Below are 15,190 nucleotides of genomic sequence, written 5' to 3' on the forward strand. Positions count from 1 at the left end.
AAAGCTCAGACAGATCTACAGAGCCCCTAAAGTCCCCAAAAAAGAAAAAAAGAAAAAAATCTTGTGTGCTCGAGATACTAACTCAAACGCACGAGATAAGCTAAATCGAGCACACAAGATACTAAAACGTACGCTCGTCATACAAATATTTCCCACGCTGAAAGCTCAGACAGGTCACTATCTGAGTCAGTACCATGGCTGTGTACTATACGTTACAGTGCAGCCAGGCAGCATCAGCTCTCTGCCAAGTTTTCCAGCGCATCCGCTTGAATATCAAACTGTATTTTGTGAATACAAATTATATGCTGATGTTGTAAATAGTACAGGCTATAAACAGTAAGCAACATCTAAAATGATCCTCACTAATAACGAATAATGAATTATAATATAGCCTAATAAATCTATACACTGCGACCACTAGATGACTGCCGGCTGCTGTCCAGTCCAGTACACAAGACACACTGGTCTCTGTGAGCTCGTACATCATGTCCAGGTAGAACAATTACTGTAAAGCACTTGTGGATATTTTAGGCTTATGTCCATGGACGTCGCAACTATTTTCTGAAGGGGGGGGGGGGGGGGAATTTTTGTTGGGAGGGGCGGGGGAAGCACACACACTTATCAGTGATTAAGGATTTGATTTGAAGTTATTTTATAATAACATGCAGTTATCAGACAAGAATGTTTTGTTAAGAAAATGAAACTTTGATAACTAAATCTCTCTAAGCAAATGACCATGTTGAATTGGAATTAGTTTATCATGTTAAATGTCCGCAATTGTATGAAATTGCTCCAATGCAATCTTTGTGCATAATCACACAGCCTGATATGCCCTGCAAACACAGTGGGACTATGTTCTGAAAGCACAGAGCATAAAAATGTCTTTTTTTTCTCCCCCGGTCTGCTGTCAGCAGGAGCAGAGATTTCAGCACCACGGACAGCGCGCGTACAAAGTTTGCTGCTAGTGAAATTATACATAATAAATGAAGAGTGACATATTTTCAATAAAAAACAATGAGTTGAACGTTCATTTCAAGCTTCTGTAGTACAACGAATTTCGGAATTGTGCGAGTGACGGAGAGCGGGCGGCAGTGTTTGATGCAGGAAACTCAATATGGACTTGAAAATCAATTTCGGAGTGGGGGGTTTCGGAATGGAGGGCAGTCCCCTGTTGGAACATTGTGTGCGCACAGCCCTTCACCACCTGGATCCTAAAATAAACACCTCTTTTATTACATAATCATGCTTCCGTGTTGCTCCATTCAAATAACAAGAATTGCGGTTTAATACTCTTAATTATAACAGCCAGCTTATTGAAAAATGTTGGGCTCGGGCCCATAATTACAGTTAATTGGACGGGCCGGCCGGTCCCAGACATAACGTGCACGGGCTCGGGCCGAGTCGGGCTGGATTTTTTGGGCCCAATCTAAGCTCTATTAGCCACTCTTGTGGAAAGGGGGTCAGTTCTGGGGAACCCACATCCACTCGTTTCCCCTGAGCCGCCTCAAGAACCGCCTGCTATCGCCCTGCAACTACGCGGAGTCCCTCCTGATCAAAACGCCGCTCCACCTCTAAACGCAGCAGGTCCAGGGCCTCTGTATGTAGTCAGGCAGGCTGCATATCACATCAAAAGCATAGATCTATGCATTAATGATATGAAAGAGATAAATGTAAGTCAGTCATTTTTCAATAAGCTGGCTGTTATAATTAAGAGTATTCAACCACAATTCTTGTTATTTGAATGGCGCAACACAGAAGCATGATTATGTAATAAAACAGGTGTTTACTTTAGGATCCAGGTAGTGAAGGGGTGTGCGCACACAATGTTCCAACAGGGGACAGCCCTCCATTCCGAAATTGATTTTCAAGTCCATATCGAGTTTCCTGCATCAAACACTGCCGCCCGCTCTCCGTCACTTGCACAATTTTTGTTTTTTGGGGACTTTGTATCAAAAATTAGAATCAAGGTGACAGGTTGTATAAAATTTCATTTAGACATTTTTTCTACAACTACAAATAATTTCTACACACATACAAACATGAGTTATGACTATAACTGTAAAACCAAACGATGACCATCAACATGGTCTTTACCTTGAATAATGCCATCATCTACCTATCCTCAAGACCATATATTCACAAAGACATGTGACTGACTTAGGGAGGCTTGGCAGAGCATCCAGGTGATCACGCCTCCTCCTTTTGCATGGAACGCCTCTTCCTCTTCCCTGGAACCCAGAAAAAAAGGCCTCTCTTATTATGCAATATTTCAAAATAATAGTAGTAATACTCGTACTCGTACTCGTACTCGTCGTCCTCCGCGTATCCGGGTTTGGGTCACCTCAGCAAAGAAGTCCAGACAGTCCTCTCCCCAGCCACTTCCATCTGCTCTTCCGAGGGAACCCCGAGGCGTTCCCAGGACAGCCAGGCAATGTAATCTCTCCAGCATGTCCTGGTGCGGCCCCGAGGTCTCCTCCCGGTTGGACATGCCCGAAACACCTCCCAAGGGAGGCGTCCGGAAGGCATCCTTACCAGATGCCCGAACCACCTCAACTGGCTCCTCTCGATGTGGAGCAGCGGCTCTACTCCGAGTCCCTCCCGGATGTCCAAGCTCCTTACCCTATCTCTAAGGTTGAGCCAGGCCACCCTGCGGAGGAAACTCATTTCGGCCGCTTGTACTCGCAATCTCGTTCTTTCGGTCACTACCCAGAGCTCGTGACCATAGGTGAGGGTTGGAACATAGATCGACAGGTAAATCGAGAGCTTCGCTTTCTGGCTAAGCTCCCTCTTCACCACAACAGACCGGTTAAGCACCTGCATCACTGCTGACGCCGCCCCAATCTGCCTGTCAATCTCCCGCTCCATCCTACCCTCACTCGTGAACAAGATCCCGAGGCAGACGATCCACCTGAGGCAGGACCTCCCCCCTCGACCTGGAGTGGGCAATCCACCTTTTTCCGGCTGAGGATAGAATAGTAGTAATAGTATTAGTAAAAACTAGTAAAAGATAAACATGTTGATTTTTCTTTTCTTGCCACATTTGACGGCATCCTTAGCATTTGCCTATACTGCCTATGCCACAGGCTGGCACTGGTACCACTGCACCTACCATCTAGTATAGGTAGTCTATTGAAAATTCTTAGACCATGTAACCCCCAATCAGATGGACTGTTCAAACATCATCTGGGCTGCAGCCAGCAGGTCCCTTTTTCCCTACATTTTTTTCAGCATTACTGGTGGTGGCCTTGCCTTATTTGGCATTTGCCAGAATTGCCTGATGGCCAGTCCAAGCCTGGACACACGCACATACAGACTAGGAGAGTATTCAGAAATACTCGCTCCGGGTGCTGAAAAGCACTTTGGCACAAACTGGGCTGTTTGTAAATTCAGAGCTGTAGGAATATAGCTTAAGGCTCGGATATATAAAACACCACATTCCCAGAGCAGCAGAGTGCCAAGCAGAGTGAATGTGTTGTCACCTGGATGGTTCATTAATTCATGTAGAAATACAATGCTCTGTGTCTTTAAACAACACCGCTCTCATTTTAGTGTGGCACATCAGATTGGATTTTCAAATGCACCCAAGATCTTTGCTTTACAGTTAGATTCCTCTTTTTTGTCTTCTGCCAATTCTTTTTTCTTTACATTGCACTTTTTAACAGCAATTAAGCCTATACTTAACTCATAAAGAAGATCCTTTGGATAAGATGAATCAAGACAACAATTTACTGTTATTATAGTTTATTTGTTTATTTATCAGGGACAATGCATATTAATGAACAGTGAACTGTAAATATACTGGAATTAGCCAAAAGGCTAGTTTTCATCCACAGTCCCTGGCCAGATCTGAGTTGGCAGCCTAAGTAATAAAAAAGTTTGAACAAGTTTAAAACAATATCATTGCATGCAGTTTAAGATATAAGATAAAAAAATATAGTAACAGGTAAACATAGCAACACAAACATAAAAGCAGAGCAAGCCAAGACTCTACAAATAATTACAAAGCAGCCTAATTCACAAGAAACAAACATAGACTGCGACAAACAACAGCAAGACAGTAACAATTACAGAGCAGCCTAATTCACAAAAAAAAAAATGGCAGGATTAAAACTTAATACACCATCCTAACTTTTTTCCCGCAAAAGCTACGCACTGAAACCAAACAAAAAACTACTTGGGGTACGTCCCAAGTCTCTTAATTTTATACTGCTAACTCCTAACTCCTTACTTGAACCGGAAGTCGTTCGAGGTCTGCCATCTTTAAGGCCGTCTCATGTCTCTTATTCCTGCCAGTAAGGAGTTAGCGTTAGGAGTTAGGAGGGATCTGTTAGGTGTAATGAGTAAGGTAACACGAGAGGTTCCTAACAGGAAGTATTTTTCGGCTTGAGGCGCTGATGTATAAATACCCGCCCCCTACATCTGGCTCATTTGAACAAGATGGCAGAGAAACAGCGCAAGTGTACCTGTTACATGCATTCTTTGCAATGAAACGCTGTAATTCACATGCCTACGTGACTACAAAGAGTAACGTTAATGATATTTTGTGCAAGACTGTCATGTTGTAATTAAGTTTATTTCATTCACAACCTGTTGCGTTGTTCAGCAGACTGTCAGTGATGTGTGGCTGTTAAATGTGCAGCTGCTCATGTCCAGAACCACACGTGTTGATATAAAAACACACACACACACACACACACACACACACACAAACACATAAACACATTTGCCCATCATTAATTGTCCTGCATGTCATGTGAGTGAAATAATGTTTAATAGCTTGTAGGTAATATTAATTATTAATATTAATTAATATCATTACTTTCATTAATGTTGTTGTAAGCTACTGTCATTACCGTCTGTCCTGCGTCTCTCTCTCTGTCTCTCTCTGTCTCTCTCTCTGTCTCTGTCTCTGTCTCTCTCTCTGTCTCATTTTGTCATACAGATTACTGTATTTATTATGTTGATCTATTCTGTGCGTCATCTATTGCACGTCTGTCCGTCCTGGAAGAGGGATCCCTCCTCAGCTGCTCTTCCTGAGGTTTCTACCGTTTTTTCCCTGTTAAAGGGTTTTTTGGGGGAGTTTATCCTGATCAGTTGTGAGGGTCCTAAGGACAGAGGGATGTCGTATGCTGTAAAGCCCTGTGAGGCAAATTGTGATTTGTCATATTGGGCTTTATAAATAAAATTGAATTGATTGAGGTAGACTGACAGGTCTGATATGTCTTATTCACTCAGCAGCTGACTTGTTGAATGATGGCGAGTGGATTTAATAATAGTGATAATAATGATGATGATAATAACAATGAAAATTATAGCTGCTGCGCAGCAATGGTTGGGGCCGGGCAATTTTAGGCAAAGGCAATTCTGAGCAACACACACACTAAAACAAAGCATATCACAACACTGAAGTTATATAATTATGGCATGCCCTTCAAATTGTGGATGAGTGGCTGAAGTGATCAGACTCATAATATACAAAGGAAAGAAAAAACTCAAGAACAAGAAAGTAAGAATAACATTAACTGCTAGCAATTATGAACAAACTGGCCTGATCTAGCTTAAAGCTAAACATTATCCATGGTGACAAAGATGAAAACATTTTTTAAAATGTAAAAGTAGCTATTGGATAGACTCTGCATATTGACTGATAGCTAAGCCAAATAAACAGGGAAAAGAGACAAGGGATAACAGGGAAAAGTGCTGATAAAGAAACTGCCTGGATCATAATTATTTTAACCTTAGTAGTCTCTAATCCACATAGTATGATGCCTGAACATAGGACTTTCACATTAGAATCAGTGTTGCCAAGTCCACTTATTATAAGCGACTTTGGGCTTGTTTTTCTGTAAAGTCGCTTACAAATATTGGTAGTCGCGGGTCGCGTTTTTTTTGGGCTTATCTCTAAAGCGTAGTTGCTTATTTGGGCTTGTTCCCAGCTCCATAATAAGTTGTCAAGCAGATATTTTCGATATGTTATTTAAACGTAGGATAGTTTGTCTTGCCTGTTCCCTCTGTCCCTCCCCTTTTCCCAAACACACCAATCAGAGGCAGAGCAGGGTAATGGGTTTTTTTCTGGTTAGGAAAACGTCAGTCCTCTAACTAAAAGAAAAAGTTAGATGAGTACATAAAAAGCAATAATAAATAAAGAATTTATGAATTCAGGATGATATTTATTTGTGTGTGCAAATTTTAATTATCAGAGGTTTACTGTGTATATAATGTACTTGGTACATCAGTCTATATTTGATATCCCATCTGTTTTCTAATGTTAAATAATGTTAAAAGGTGGTTTAACTCCCTCTTGTGGTCATTGTCCTGAAGCTCAGGGGGGAGAAAAATAAATAAACTGTGTACCGTGGGTACAGTTTTGTAAAATTGCGCACAGTTTACTAATCTGTCACCATTGGTTGTAAATTGGCAATCTGTACCATAGACTGTATAAAATAAGATCTGTACCCACAGTTTAAAATCCATCCCCACGGACTGTAAAACCGTGCACATAGTTTATTTAATTTTCTCTCACTGGAACCTGGGGGGGGGGGGGGGGGGCTCCGTAGAAAAAGTTGCTTGTTTTGGGCTTGTTTTCACAGGCCTGGGGCCTGTATCACGACACGAGATCAACCTTTCCTGGGTTACCCAGACCTATCCTGGGTTGACTAACCCTAACAATGGCAATCAGGATAACCGGTATCACGACGCTGGATATCAACTCGGTAAATCAACCCAGGGTTGCTTTATCAAAAGCCGTGAACGCGCACGCAGCGGACCAATCACAATCATGAGAGAAGCACAGCGTCACTGAGCGTCATCACTGAGCGTCCTCACTGAGCGTCCTCACAGAGTGCCGTATGTGAGGGGAAAAAAAAGGATTTCTTGTGAGGATCAGAGATTAATTCTACTAAAATATGAGGAGGAGGAAAGCAACATTAGAGAAAAGGCCAACACCGTGGCAGCTGCAGGAGGAGGAAACATGCGTGGCAACGCATAACGGGATGAATAATGTTTAGTTTTAGTTTAGATTAGTTTATTTGCACATAATGTTAAAAATAAGATTTACAAGATTAAAAAAAGAAAAGTGCCGGAGAGGTTAGAAGCCACTAAAAGCTTATCAAAGAAATTCCCCTGTCAAAACATCAATGAAATCACATGATAGAGAAGAAAAAGAAACGGCTCAGGAAAGAAGAAATAGAGGAGGAGAGAGGGAAAAATCAAGACAAAACAAGGTAGCAAATAAAATGATGTCCCTGCTGAAAAAAACAGAGATATAAATAAATAAATGAATACATTTATATCAGTGTGCTGAACAAACATATTTACTGAACATGATTGTGATAAACTGTGCTTTTATTTTCATTTTTAGGATGCCAACTTTACATGTGGCCAGGTACTATAGACGAAAACTAGCCTTTTGGCTAATTCTGGCATGTTTACAGTTTTGTTTATTAACATGCACTGTCCCTGTCAAATAAATGAATAAAAAATAAAATTAAAATAAATGATTGACAGATTTAGTGTCTGAGATTTTTGGCAGCTGTAATAATTAATGTAGTGTCTTTAGGTTGGATTTTGTGTTTCTTTGTATTTGTCTAATATTATAATTTCCTCTTACTTGAAAATATGCCACTCTGCTGTACAAATCCATAATCCGCGAATAGTCATTAACTACAAACACCACCTCCCTAAACTTAACCCAGTCAGGGAATACACAGGAATCTTGACGTTAATTTCAATACCTCACTGCCACTTTGAGCTGTAACCGTTTACATCAGTGACACCTTTAACTTAACAGTTTTAGTTTGTGATAAAGACTATAGACCACTATTATACAACAGAATTCAAATAGGCTGGGAGAATAAATCAAAGGCAAAGTTTATTTTACTTTTTTTTTTTATTCGTGATATGCCCTGAGAGCGCCAGAGTGTACTTTGTGTGCTCTCTGGTCTTTTGAAAAGTCGTTTGTGCCTCTGAATTTTTGCCCGAGTGCGCTCTGGCACACATAATAGTTGTTTTTTAATAAAACAAATAAATTCACGCACTTTCACAATGTTTTTGAGGACTCAAACTCTTTAGACAACTAATTCAGAAAAATACCTTCAAAATTTAAGACCTCTTTAAGTCGTGATAAGACTTTTTAATACTTTAAGGGTCTTAATTTCCCCAAAATTGATTTATCAACTTTTAATACTTTGCAAGACCCCGCGGACCTCCTGTCAGTAAACCATTTTCAGGTGAGCAAACATACCAAACATGCAGCCTTGCATCACTGTTCGACTGAATGGCTGCTTGTTTCCTTTGCCAGCCCAGTTGAAATGACAGGCCAGGGAGTTGGTCAAGGCAGGTGACAGCATCCGTCTGATCATAGAGTCTGATGAGGTGCCCCCAACCAAAGCCAAGCGAGCAATCTAGAGATGAGAGAGAGAAGTGGTTGTCATCAAGATGCTGCCCACACAGGAATCCTTTTATTTTTGCATCAAGAATCATTTTATCATCGAATCGTGGCCCTCTCAATCAGAATAGAATAGAATAGAAATGTATTTATTTAAAACAGGGACAATGCACAAATAAACATTAATCTTGTAGGAACAAGAAAAGATGCCAGGTTATAGCAGCTTTGCTAATTTCCATCCATAGTCCCTAGGCAGGTAAGGAAGGAATTGAATCGTGAGGTACCCAGAGATTCCCACCCTTAGCTCATACTGGGCTGTGATATATGAAGTTGTTTCCTATGTTTATGTTTTTTTTCCTATGATACTGTACAGGCAGTAGATTGTAAGGTGTTAAGTATATTGCAGTTCAGTTTGTCAAATAAATTACCATGCTTTGACAAACTGATTCATTCTTCAGTGATGATTCTGCCTCATTGAAGTTGTCTTCATTCATGATCGGCAGGTCAATGGGAGTCATCTCAAGGGTTGTGCCTGGCGCTGGTCCCCTGTGACCACCTGGAGTAAATCTGGCATCTGCCAGTTCACTTTTGATGAACTGCACATCTCTTGACATTTCCTTTACTACCACTACTACTTCAGCGAGCATTGTGGTCATCTTCTCGATGGAAAGGTCTTTAAAAAAAAAAAAAAAGAAAAGAAAAAAAAAAGAAAATTGTTAGTAAGAGAGAAAGTAAAACTTGCAAATTACTAAGGAATTACACAATTTGAAATAGACTTGCCTTTCAAAAGCTGCCTGGTGTACTGACTTTGACCTTGCATCTGTGTGCTTAACACCTAGTATAAAACAAGCATCCATGCACCTTAATCACTGCACACATTGAAAGGCATTATTTAACTTCAAGTCTGCCATGGCCACCCACATATAATCCCCACCTCAGCCCACTTTAGTTTTGATCACAAAAACAAGACTAATCTAATTTGTTCAAATAATTTTATTTTACATGCTCTAAATTAATAAATTGTGGTTATTAGTGAGGAGTGCTATCACACACCATTTTGTGGATGTTGAGGGCGACTGTGGGGGGTGTATTGCCTCGAACTGGATCCTGCTATATCTGTTGGGATATATATATATATATACATCCAAATTGTTTACTTGGCTGTAACTTCTGCTCGTCTTGGAAGTGGCTTGTATTGGAGGCTGAAAGAAAAACAGAATGGGCTAATTTTTTATGTTGCAATACCACAAAAAATAATTGTTGCAATAAAGAGATTTATCTGACAAAATCAATGTAATGTAATCAATGTAAATCAGTGTCCAGTGCCAGTGAATTGCTTTTTACTGTTTTAATTTGCTATACACATATCATTATGGCCTCATGTGATTTTTCATCAGCATTTTAGTAGCATGTAGTCACAGTAGTAATGAACAAACAAAACAAATATAAACTGAAAATAGAATAAATGTAAAATAAAGCAAAAACATCTGCTGTTTTTTCACTTTCCTCCATAAATTAAATCACACTACTGACATCAAAATACTGAGTGACAGTTAGAAAGACTTAAGACATTCGTCTTACGTTTTTTTTATATTATGTTGAAAATAACCGTTAGTTTTATACCACATTTAGGCTATTTCATGTGCTAAGCTATATACACCCAGTCGTGCCTCGCCACTCACCAGGAACCTCTTTTAACGGTCACAGAAGAAACAACAAAGCTATTTTCTGCCAGTTTATTCCAGTTAGCTTACCTGAAACCAACTGCGATGAGATGCTGTGTGCGAGCTCAGTTCTGAACAAACATCGCGGAGATGAAATCCCGCCTCTGCGGCGACTTCCGTATGTGGGCAGACATTCTACGGCACTGGGCCGACCCAAAGCCGACGTAACAGAGACGTTTGATGAGCTGGGACAAAAGAGTATTACATTTAAAGATATCCGCCCACAAGGCCGACGCTTGTCAGACGTTATAAATTCAGGGCCGATGTGTCGTCCTCAGGCCGACGTCAGCCAGATGTATGTGTGCTATCTGGGAAGTTATCGTTAGCCAAAATGCACTGTTAGCTAAAACTGATGTGGCTAACCTGATGCTGTATGCTCAAAATGTGCCAGGTAACGTTAAAACAAAACGTTAAAAAATTTAATAAACTCCGTTAAGCACAAAAGCGGCAGTTATCATTCGTAGAATCAATAAAATCAGTAATATTCCCAACTTACTTGAGCAGTAGCCGAGCATGGGCAAAGGGGAGGAGGAGGAAAATGGCTGCTTCTTCTTCTTGGCAAACGGAACGGCAAACCCAGCTCCTTCTTGGCAGATGTTTAATGTTACCTGGGATGTACCATTTCACTAGGTTTAAAGTTTGGAGTGTTGGGCTGTTCCACTCCTTGCTGTCACTGTTCAAAAGCACCTTTTAGATGTCTTTGTCATTATAAATTACACACAAACCTTCAGAAGACTTTAACATAGTAAAAAGGTACGTCCACAGCAAAAGGTGCTTAAATTAAAATGTATGAGACCCCCCCACCCTCTCATTATATGGTCTCACCTAGTTCAGTCTATGATTGAAACAGCATTAGTAAAACAATATTGATTCAGTGTTGGCATTTCAATCTACAATCTCAACCATCATACAATGTGGATTCAATGATATATTTTCAACATAAAAATTTTAGAAGGTTGATCAACCATTGATTTTTAAACCTTAACTAAAAATCAACCTTTTTGACCATAACTCAATGTTGATTTAACATCTTTTGCTATCTGGGAATGTTGATCTGGAAACAGTGATAATTAAGGATGCATCACTGCTACTGTTGTCATTTTGATCCTTAAAGGCAAATACCAACATTTTGGGAAATTAGCTTGTTCAAAACCTTTAAATTCGCTAGCTAGCTCATTTAACATTGAACCAGCTAGTTGACTTGCTTTCTTCCTTAAAAGTGCCAAAATGCACTGATGGTACTATGTCAGTGTAGCTTACTCTGCAAAAGTTATTAGACAAGCTAATTTCCCCAAATGTTGGTTTTCTCCTGGTTCTTTTAGTGTTATTATTGTGTTAAATAGAAAATAAATAAATAAATAAAATAAAAAATAAAATAAAATAAATAAATAAAATGCCCGGCCTGTATTTCCAAATTTACACATATGTCAGTCTGGCTCACATGTGAAAGTATCTGCTGTCAGAATGGCTGTAGCGCAAAAGGCCTATAGGCTTAAATTGTTTTGGTTATCTATCTATAAAGCAAGAAGCGCCTGTGTGTCTGTCTGTGGCTCGCATCTCTCTGACTGTTTGTCAGATCGGCCTAAGCTTTCGGATATGGCTTGCGCATGGCACAATGGTGTGCATCCTTTATTTTGAAGTTTTTTGGTCAAAGTTTTTTGGATTATATATGAACACAAAGACTTTTGGGTTAATGTATCAAGTTATTTCCTCCAAGTTGGTGCTCACCAAGAATGTCTGCAATTTTTGCTGTGTCCAGTTGTAATTTGACTTTTCCTTTGAAGGCACTGGAGTGTCTGCCAGTCACACTCAAGCCCATCCTCCCAGGTGATTTTAGTTGACCTCTAGGTAGATGCAACACAGGTCCAGCTGCCATATTTTAACACTTTGGCCACAGAAAAAATACACTAATGGGCGGGGATCAGCTCAGGAGTACTGCTTCTAGTGTTGGAACATGGAATCGATTTATTGTCACATTTTACAGATTGTCCCTACAATGTGCGGTCAACTATAAATACAAATATTGACGATCTGGTAGTTGACAATATGATAATCTACCAAACTATTGTTTTCTTTAATTGACAATCGCAGCAGTCTGGTCGGTGCAGTAACACTTAAGCTACTTACTCAATCCAATTGGAAAGACTGTGGCACATGTAATAAAGGAACATTGACAGTATTCAGGCATTGCTATTGGAAATAGTGTTAGCTAGGGGGGATTGTTGGCAAGCTCAGGGGAGGTTGCTTCTGCTGGCTGAGCCTGGGGGAAAAGATGTTCAGGACTCTTCGGTCGTGAGGTGCTACCACCAGCCCTAATTCATGTGAGATTCATCAGGTGGGTGGTAGATAGTGTCTTTTAGGATTTAGATGAATTTACAGCAGCACCCTACCTTCTTAGCGTAACATAGCTGGTTGACGAGTCTGGTCCAGCTTTGCCAGCCTGTTCAACCATCTTATTCCATCAACCATTTTATACCATCTTAAACCATCAACCAGCCTTTTCAACCAGCTCAGACCATCAACCAGTTAACACCATCTAAAACCATCAACCACCCTATTCAACCAGCTTCTAGACCATCAACCAGCTAAGACCATCTAAAACCATCAACCACCCTATTCAACCAGCTTAGACCATCAACCAGCTAAAACCATCAACCACCCTATTCTACCAGCTAAGACCATCTGAAACCATCATCCAACCTGTTCAACCAGCTAAGACCATCTAAAACCATCAACCAGCTAAACCCACTAAGACCATCTAAAACCATCAACCAGCCAGTTTTACCAGCTAAAACCATCTAAACCCACCAGCTAAGACCATCTAAAACCATCAACCAGCCTGTTAAACCAGCTAAAACCATCTAAAACCATCAACCACCCTAAGCTGGTCTAAGCTGTTTTTTTCAGCAGGGGTGTAGGTTAAATTACTCATCACTGGTTCAAGTGACTACAGTACCTGTACATCTGACACTGATCACACCCTTGAATCCCATGAAATCAATGCTGCGCAAATGAATTGCGTGTATTACAATTATCGTCTAACATCATTGCGTCTGATAAATTGGTCTTCTTTGTCATAACGTTATATATGCTACAATAAAGCTTAAAGCTGATGCCACAATTAAATCATATCAACACCAAATTGATAGTCTGAATAAAATCATCCTGATATTGAGCTGTGTTAGAAATTAACAGCTGCGCAGAAATATACCTAGTCTCCCTCTTTAAAAAACAAAAAGGAAAATCCCTCAAACACCATGAAGTGTAGACATGATAGGCTACTTTCCACATTTCCAGCAGCAAAGCTGTCAATTAGGCCCATTATCTTTAACAGGGAGCATTTCCTCCAACAAAACAAAACATTGGCACTAATTAATGGTGCTATTAAGTGTCCGCAAATGATCAGTTTCTTTCTTATGAAGGGGTGGGATGAAAGTTCGACTTCTTTCCACTCCGTTTTGAACAATCTTTTCATTGTCTGTTGTTGTTGCTTTCTTTTCTTTTTTAATGTTCAAAATAAACTTTCAAATCAAAATCAATCAAATGAATTAAACTTCCCGTCATGACTGGGCTGCATTTCTGTCAGCGGAGTCATTTTTTTCCGAACAGCTGATTGGCCAGTGGGTGGTGCTTTTTACAGGATCAGATTCAACCCTGAACTTACCCTGCTCCGGAGCAGGATAGCCGTTCAGAGTAAGTTACCATGGTGATCTACCCCGATAAGAACTGAACCGGCTTCGTGAGACCGAAAACCCAGGGTTAACCCTGAAGTTACCTCGCTAAGACAAAATCCTGCTTCGTGATACAGGCCCCTGGTTGCTTATTTGTCTCGCGAGATCTGGCAACACTGACAACAACATGCAGGATAACAATAGGGTCCTGGTAGCTTAGGCTGCCCGGCCCCTAATGATGCTCATCACAGTCACAGTGGCAGGGCTACAGACCGTTCTAATTGCGACAAACTTTGGCAAATGATTCAATAACAATGGTAATACATGCAAAAGTGTGTGACCAAAGTCACAGGTGGGGCCACCGTCATCAAAATAGGACGTCGCTTTACATGACGCTTCAGAGTAAGGCCGTCTCATGTCTCTTAATCAGCAATCCTCGCTCCTCACTCCTGACTCCTTGCATGTTTTCCTAAGTGGGAGGGACTAAACAGTTAGATAAGGTGGCTAGATAAGGTGGTTAGCAGTAATTTTAAGGGACTTGGGACGTACCCTTGGAACCCTCATTGAACAGTACTAGAGATGACCGTCTTATTTTGAAATGGTGCGACCGGAAGCTCTGTCCCCTCTTATTAGCTGGCCACAGGCTCTTAGACAGTAGTAGTTGAAACGGCTGTCGGGCTCCTCTCTCTCTCTCAAAGCATCAGTGAGCAGCCTGGCATTCTCAGCATGGCGTCTGAAGAGCTGGCTCGGAAGCTACAGTCGCGGCTAGTTGCTACGTGGGAGGATGAACCGAGGCCGGAGCCCGTACAGAGCCTGGCCCAACCTAACCCGCAGGAGGCCGAGGCAGCCTGCGGCGAGTCGTCCTCCGAGCTGTCGGCCAAACTGATACGCAGGCAGGACATCAACGAGGGCAACGCTGCGCCTCGGTTAACCCGTATCTTCAACCCCTACACCGAGTTCAAGGAGTTCTCCCGCAAGCAGATTAAGGACATGGAGATGATGTTCAAACGGTAAGGTCGAAACAGATAGTCCCTTTGCTTGTGTGGTTCGAGGTGTTTACTTGTAGTCGTTGGGAAATGAGGCTGAATGAGTATGTAGGGCTGGAGGCTCATGATGAGATTAAAACGCTGCTGACGTAAAGCCTCCCGGTGAAAGCACAGGCTGTTGCACTGCGGTCGGATGATTCACACAGAGTCCCTGCTCACTGCTGGCCCTCTTCACTATCAGCTGGCATTTTGTCCTTGCTAGGACATTTTATCCGTCTGTTGTTGTGTCGCAGCCACCCATCTCCAATAAAAAAAATATAGGGAAAACTTGTTAATTTAGGGGTTAACTTTTACTGACAACCACAACTGAACGAAATAAGCAGGGCAGTGAAAATTTGCCGTGGAGTTGCAGTTAGAAAGGAT

General features: G+C 41.1%; 1 protein-coding gene and 1 long non-coding RNA gene across 16 annotated transcripts in view; one reads left to right on the plus strand and one right to left on the minus strand.

Annotated features, from left to right (window-relative positions):
- Nucleotides 1-1,266: 1,266 nt before the first annotated feature.
- LOC144462706 (uncharacterized) lies at nucleotides 1,267-11,606 on the minus strand. Of its 5 annotated transcripts, none has more exons than XR_013490917.1 (8): nucleotides 10,607-11,606; nucleotides 10,141-10,295; nucleotides 9,440-9,588; nucleotides 9,167-9,221; nucleotides 8,815-9,059; nucleotides 8,243-8,402; nucleotides 2,303-2,961; nucleotides 1,267-2,228 (listed from the first exon to the last, which is right to left on the minus strand). It is a non-coding gene; the product is annotated as an uncharacterized LOC144462706 (long non-coding RNA). The 5 variants fall into 5 exon arrangements; XR_013490918.1 differs by having other exon boundaries at nucleotides 2,309-2,961; nucleotides 10,607-11,605; XR_013490916.1 differs by having other exon boundaries at nucleotides 1,267-2,961; nucleotides 10,607-11,576.
- Nucleotides 11,607-14,186: 2,580 nt separating this feature from the next.
- The window catches only part of LOC117259687 (EF-hand domain-containing protein D1), a 66,928-nt gene continuing 65,924 nt past the window's right edge, over nucleotides 14,187-15,190 (plus strand). For 5 of the 11 annotated variants that reach the window (XR_013490913.1, XR_013490914.1, XR_004501866.2 and 2 more), the window contains exon 1: nucleotides 14,188-14,791. Coding sequence is in view for 8 of the 11 variants with exons in the window: in XM_033631290.2 (XP_033487181.1) it covers nucleotides 14,508-14,791 (284 nt within the window). In the remaining 3 variants the exon portion in view is untranslated. Of the gene's footprint in view, nucleotides 14,792-15,190 lie in introns of all 11 variants that reach the window. The other 6 variants (XM_078166832.1, XM_033631293.2, XM_033631291.2 and 3 more) reach the window with 5 other exon arrangements.

This window comes from Epinephelus lanceolatus, chromosome 4 (assembly GCF_041903045.1).
Source record: "Epinephelus lanceolatus isolate andai-2023 chromosome 4, ASM4190304v1, whole genome shotgun sequence".
In the NCBI taxonomy this organism is placed as follows: Eukaryota; Metazoa; Chordata; class Actinopteri; order Perciformes; family Serranidae; genus Epinephelus; species Epinephelus lanceolatus.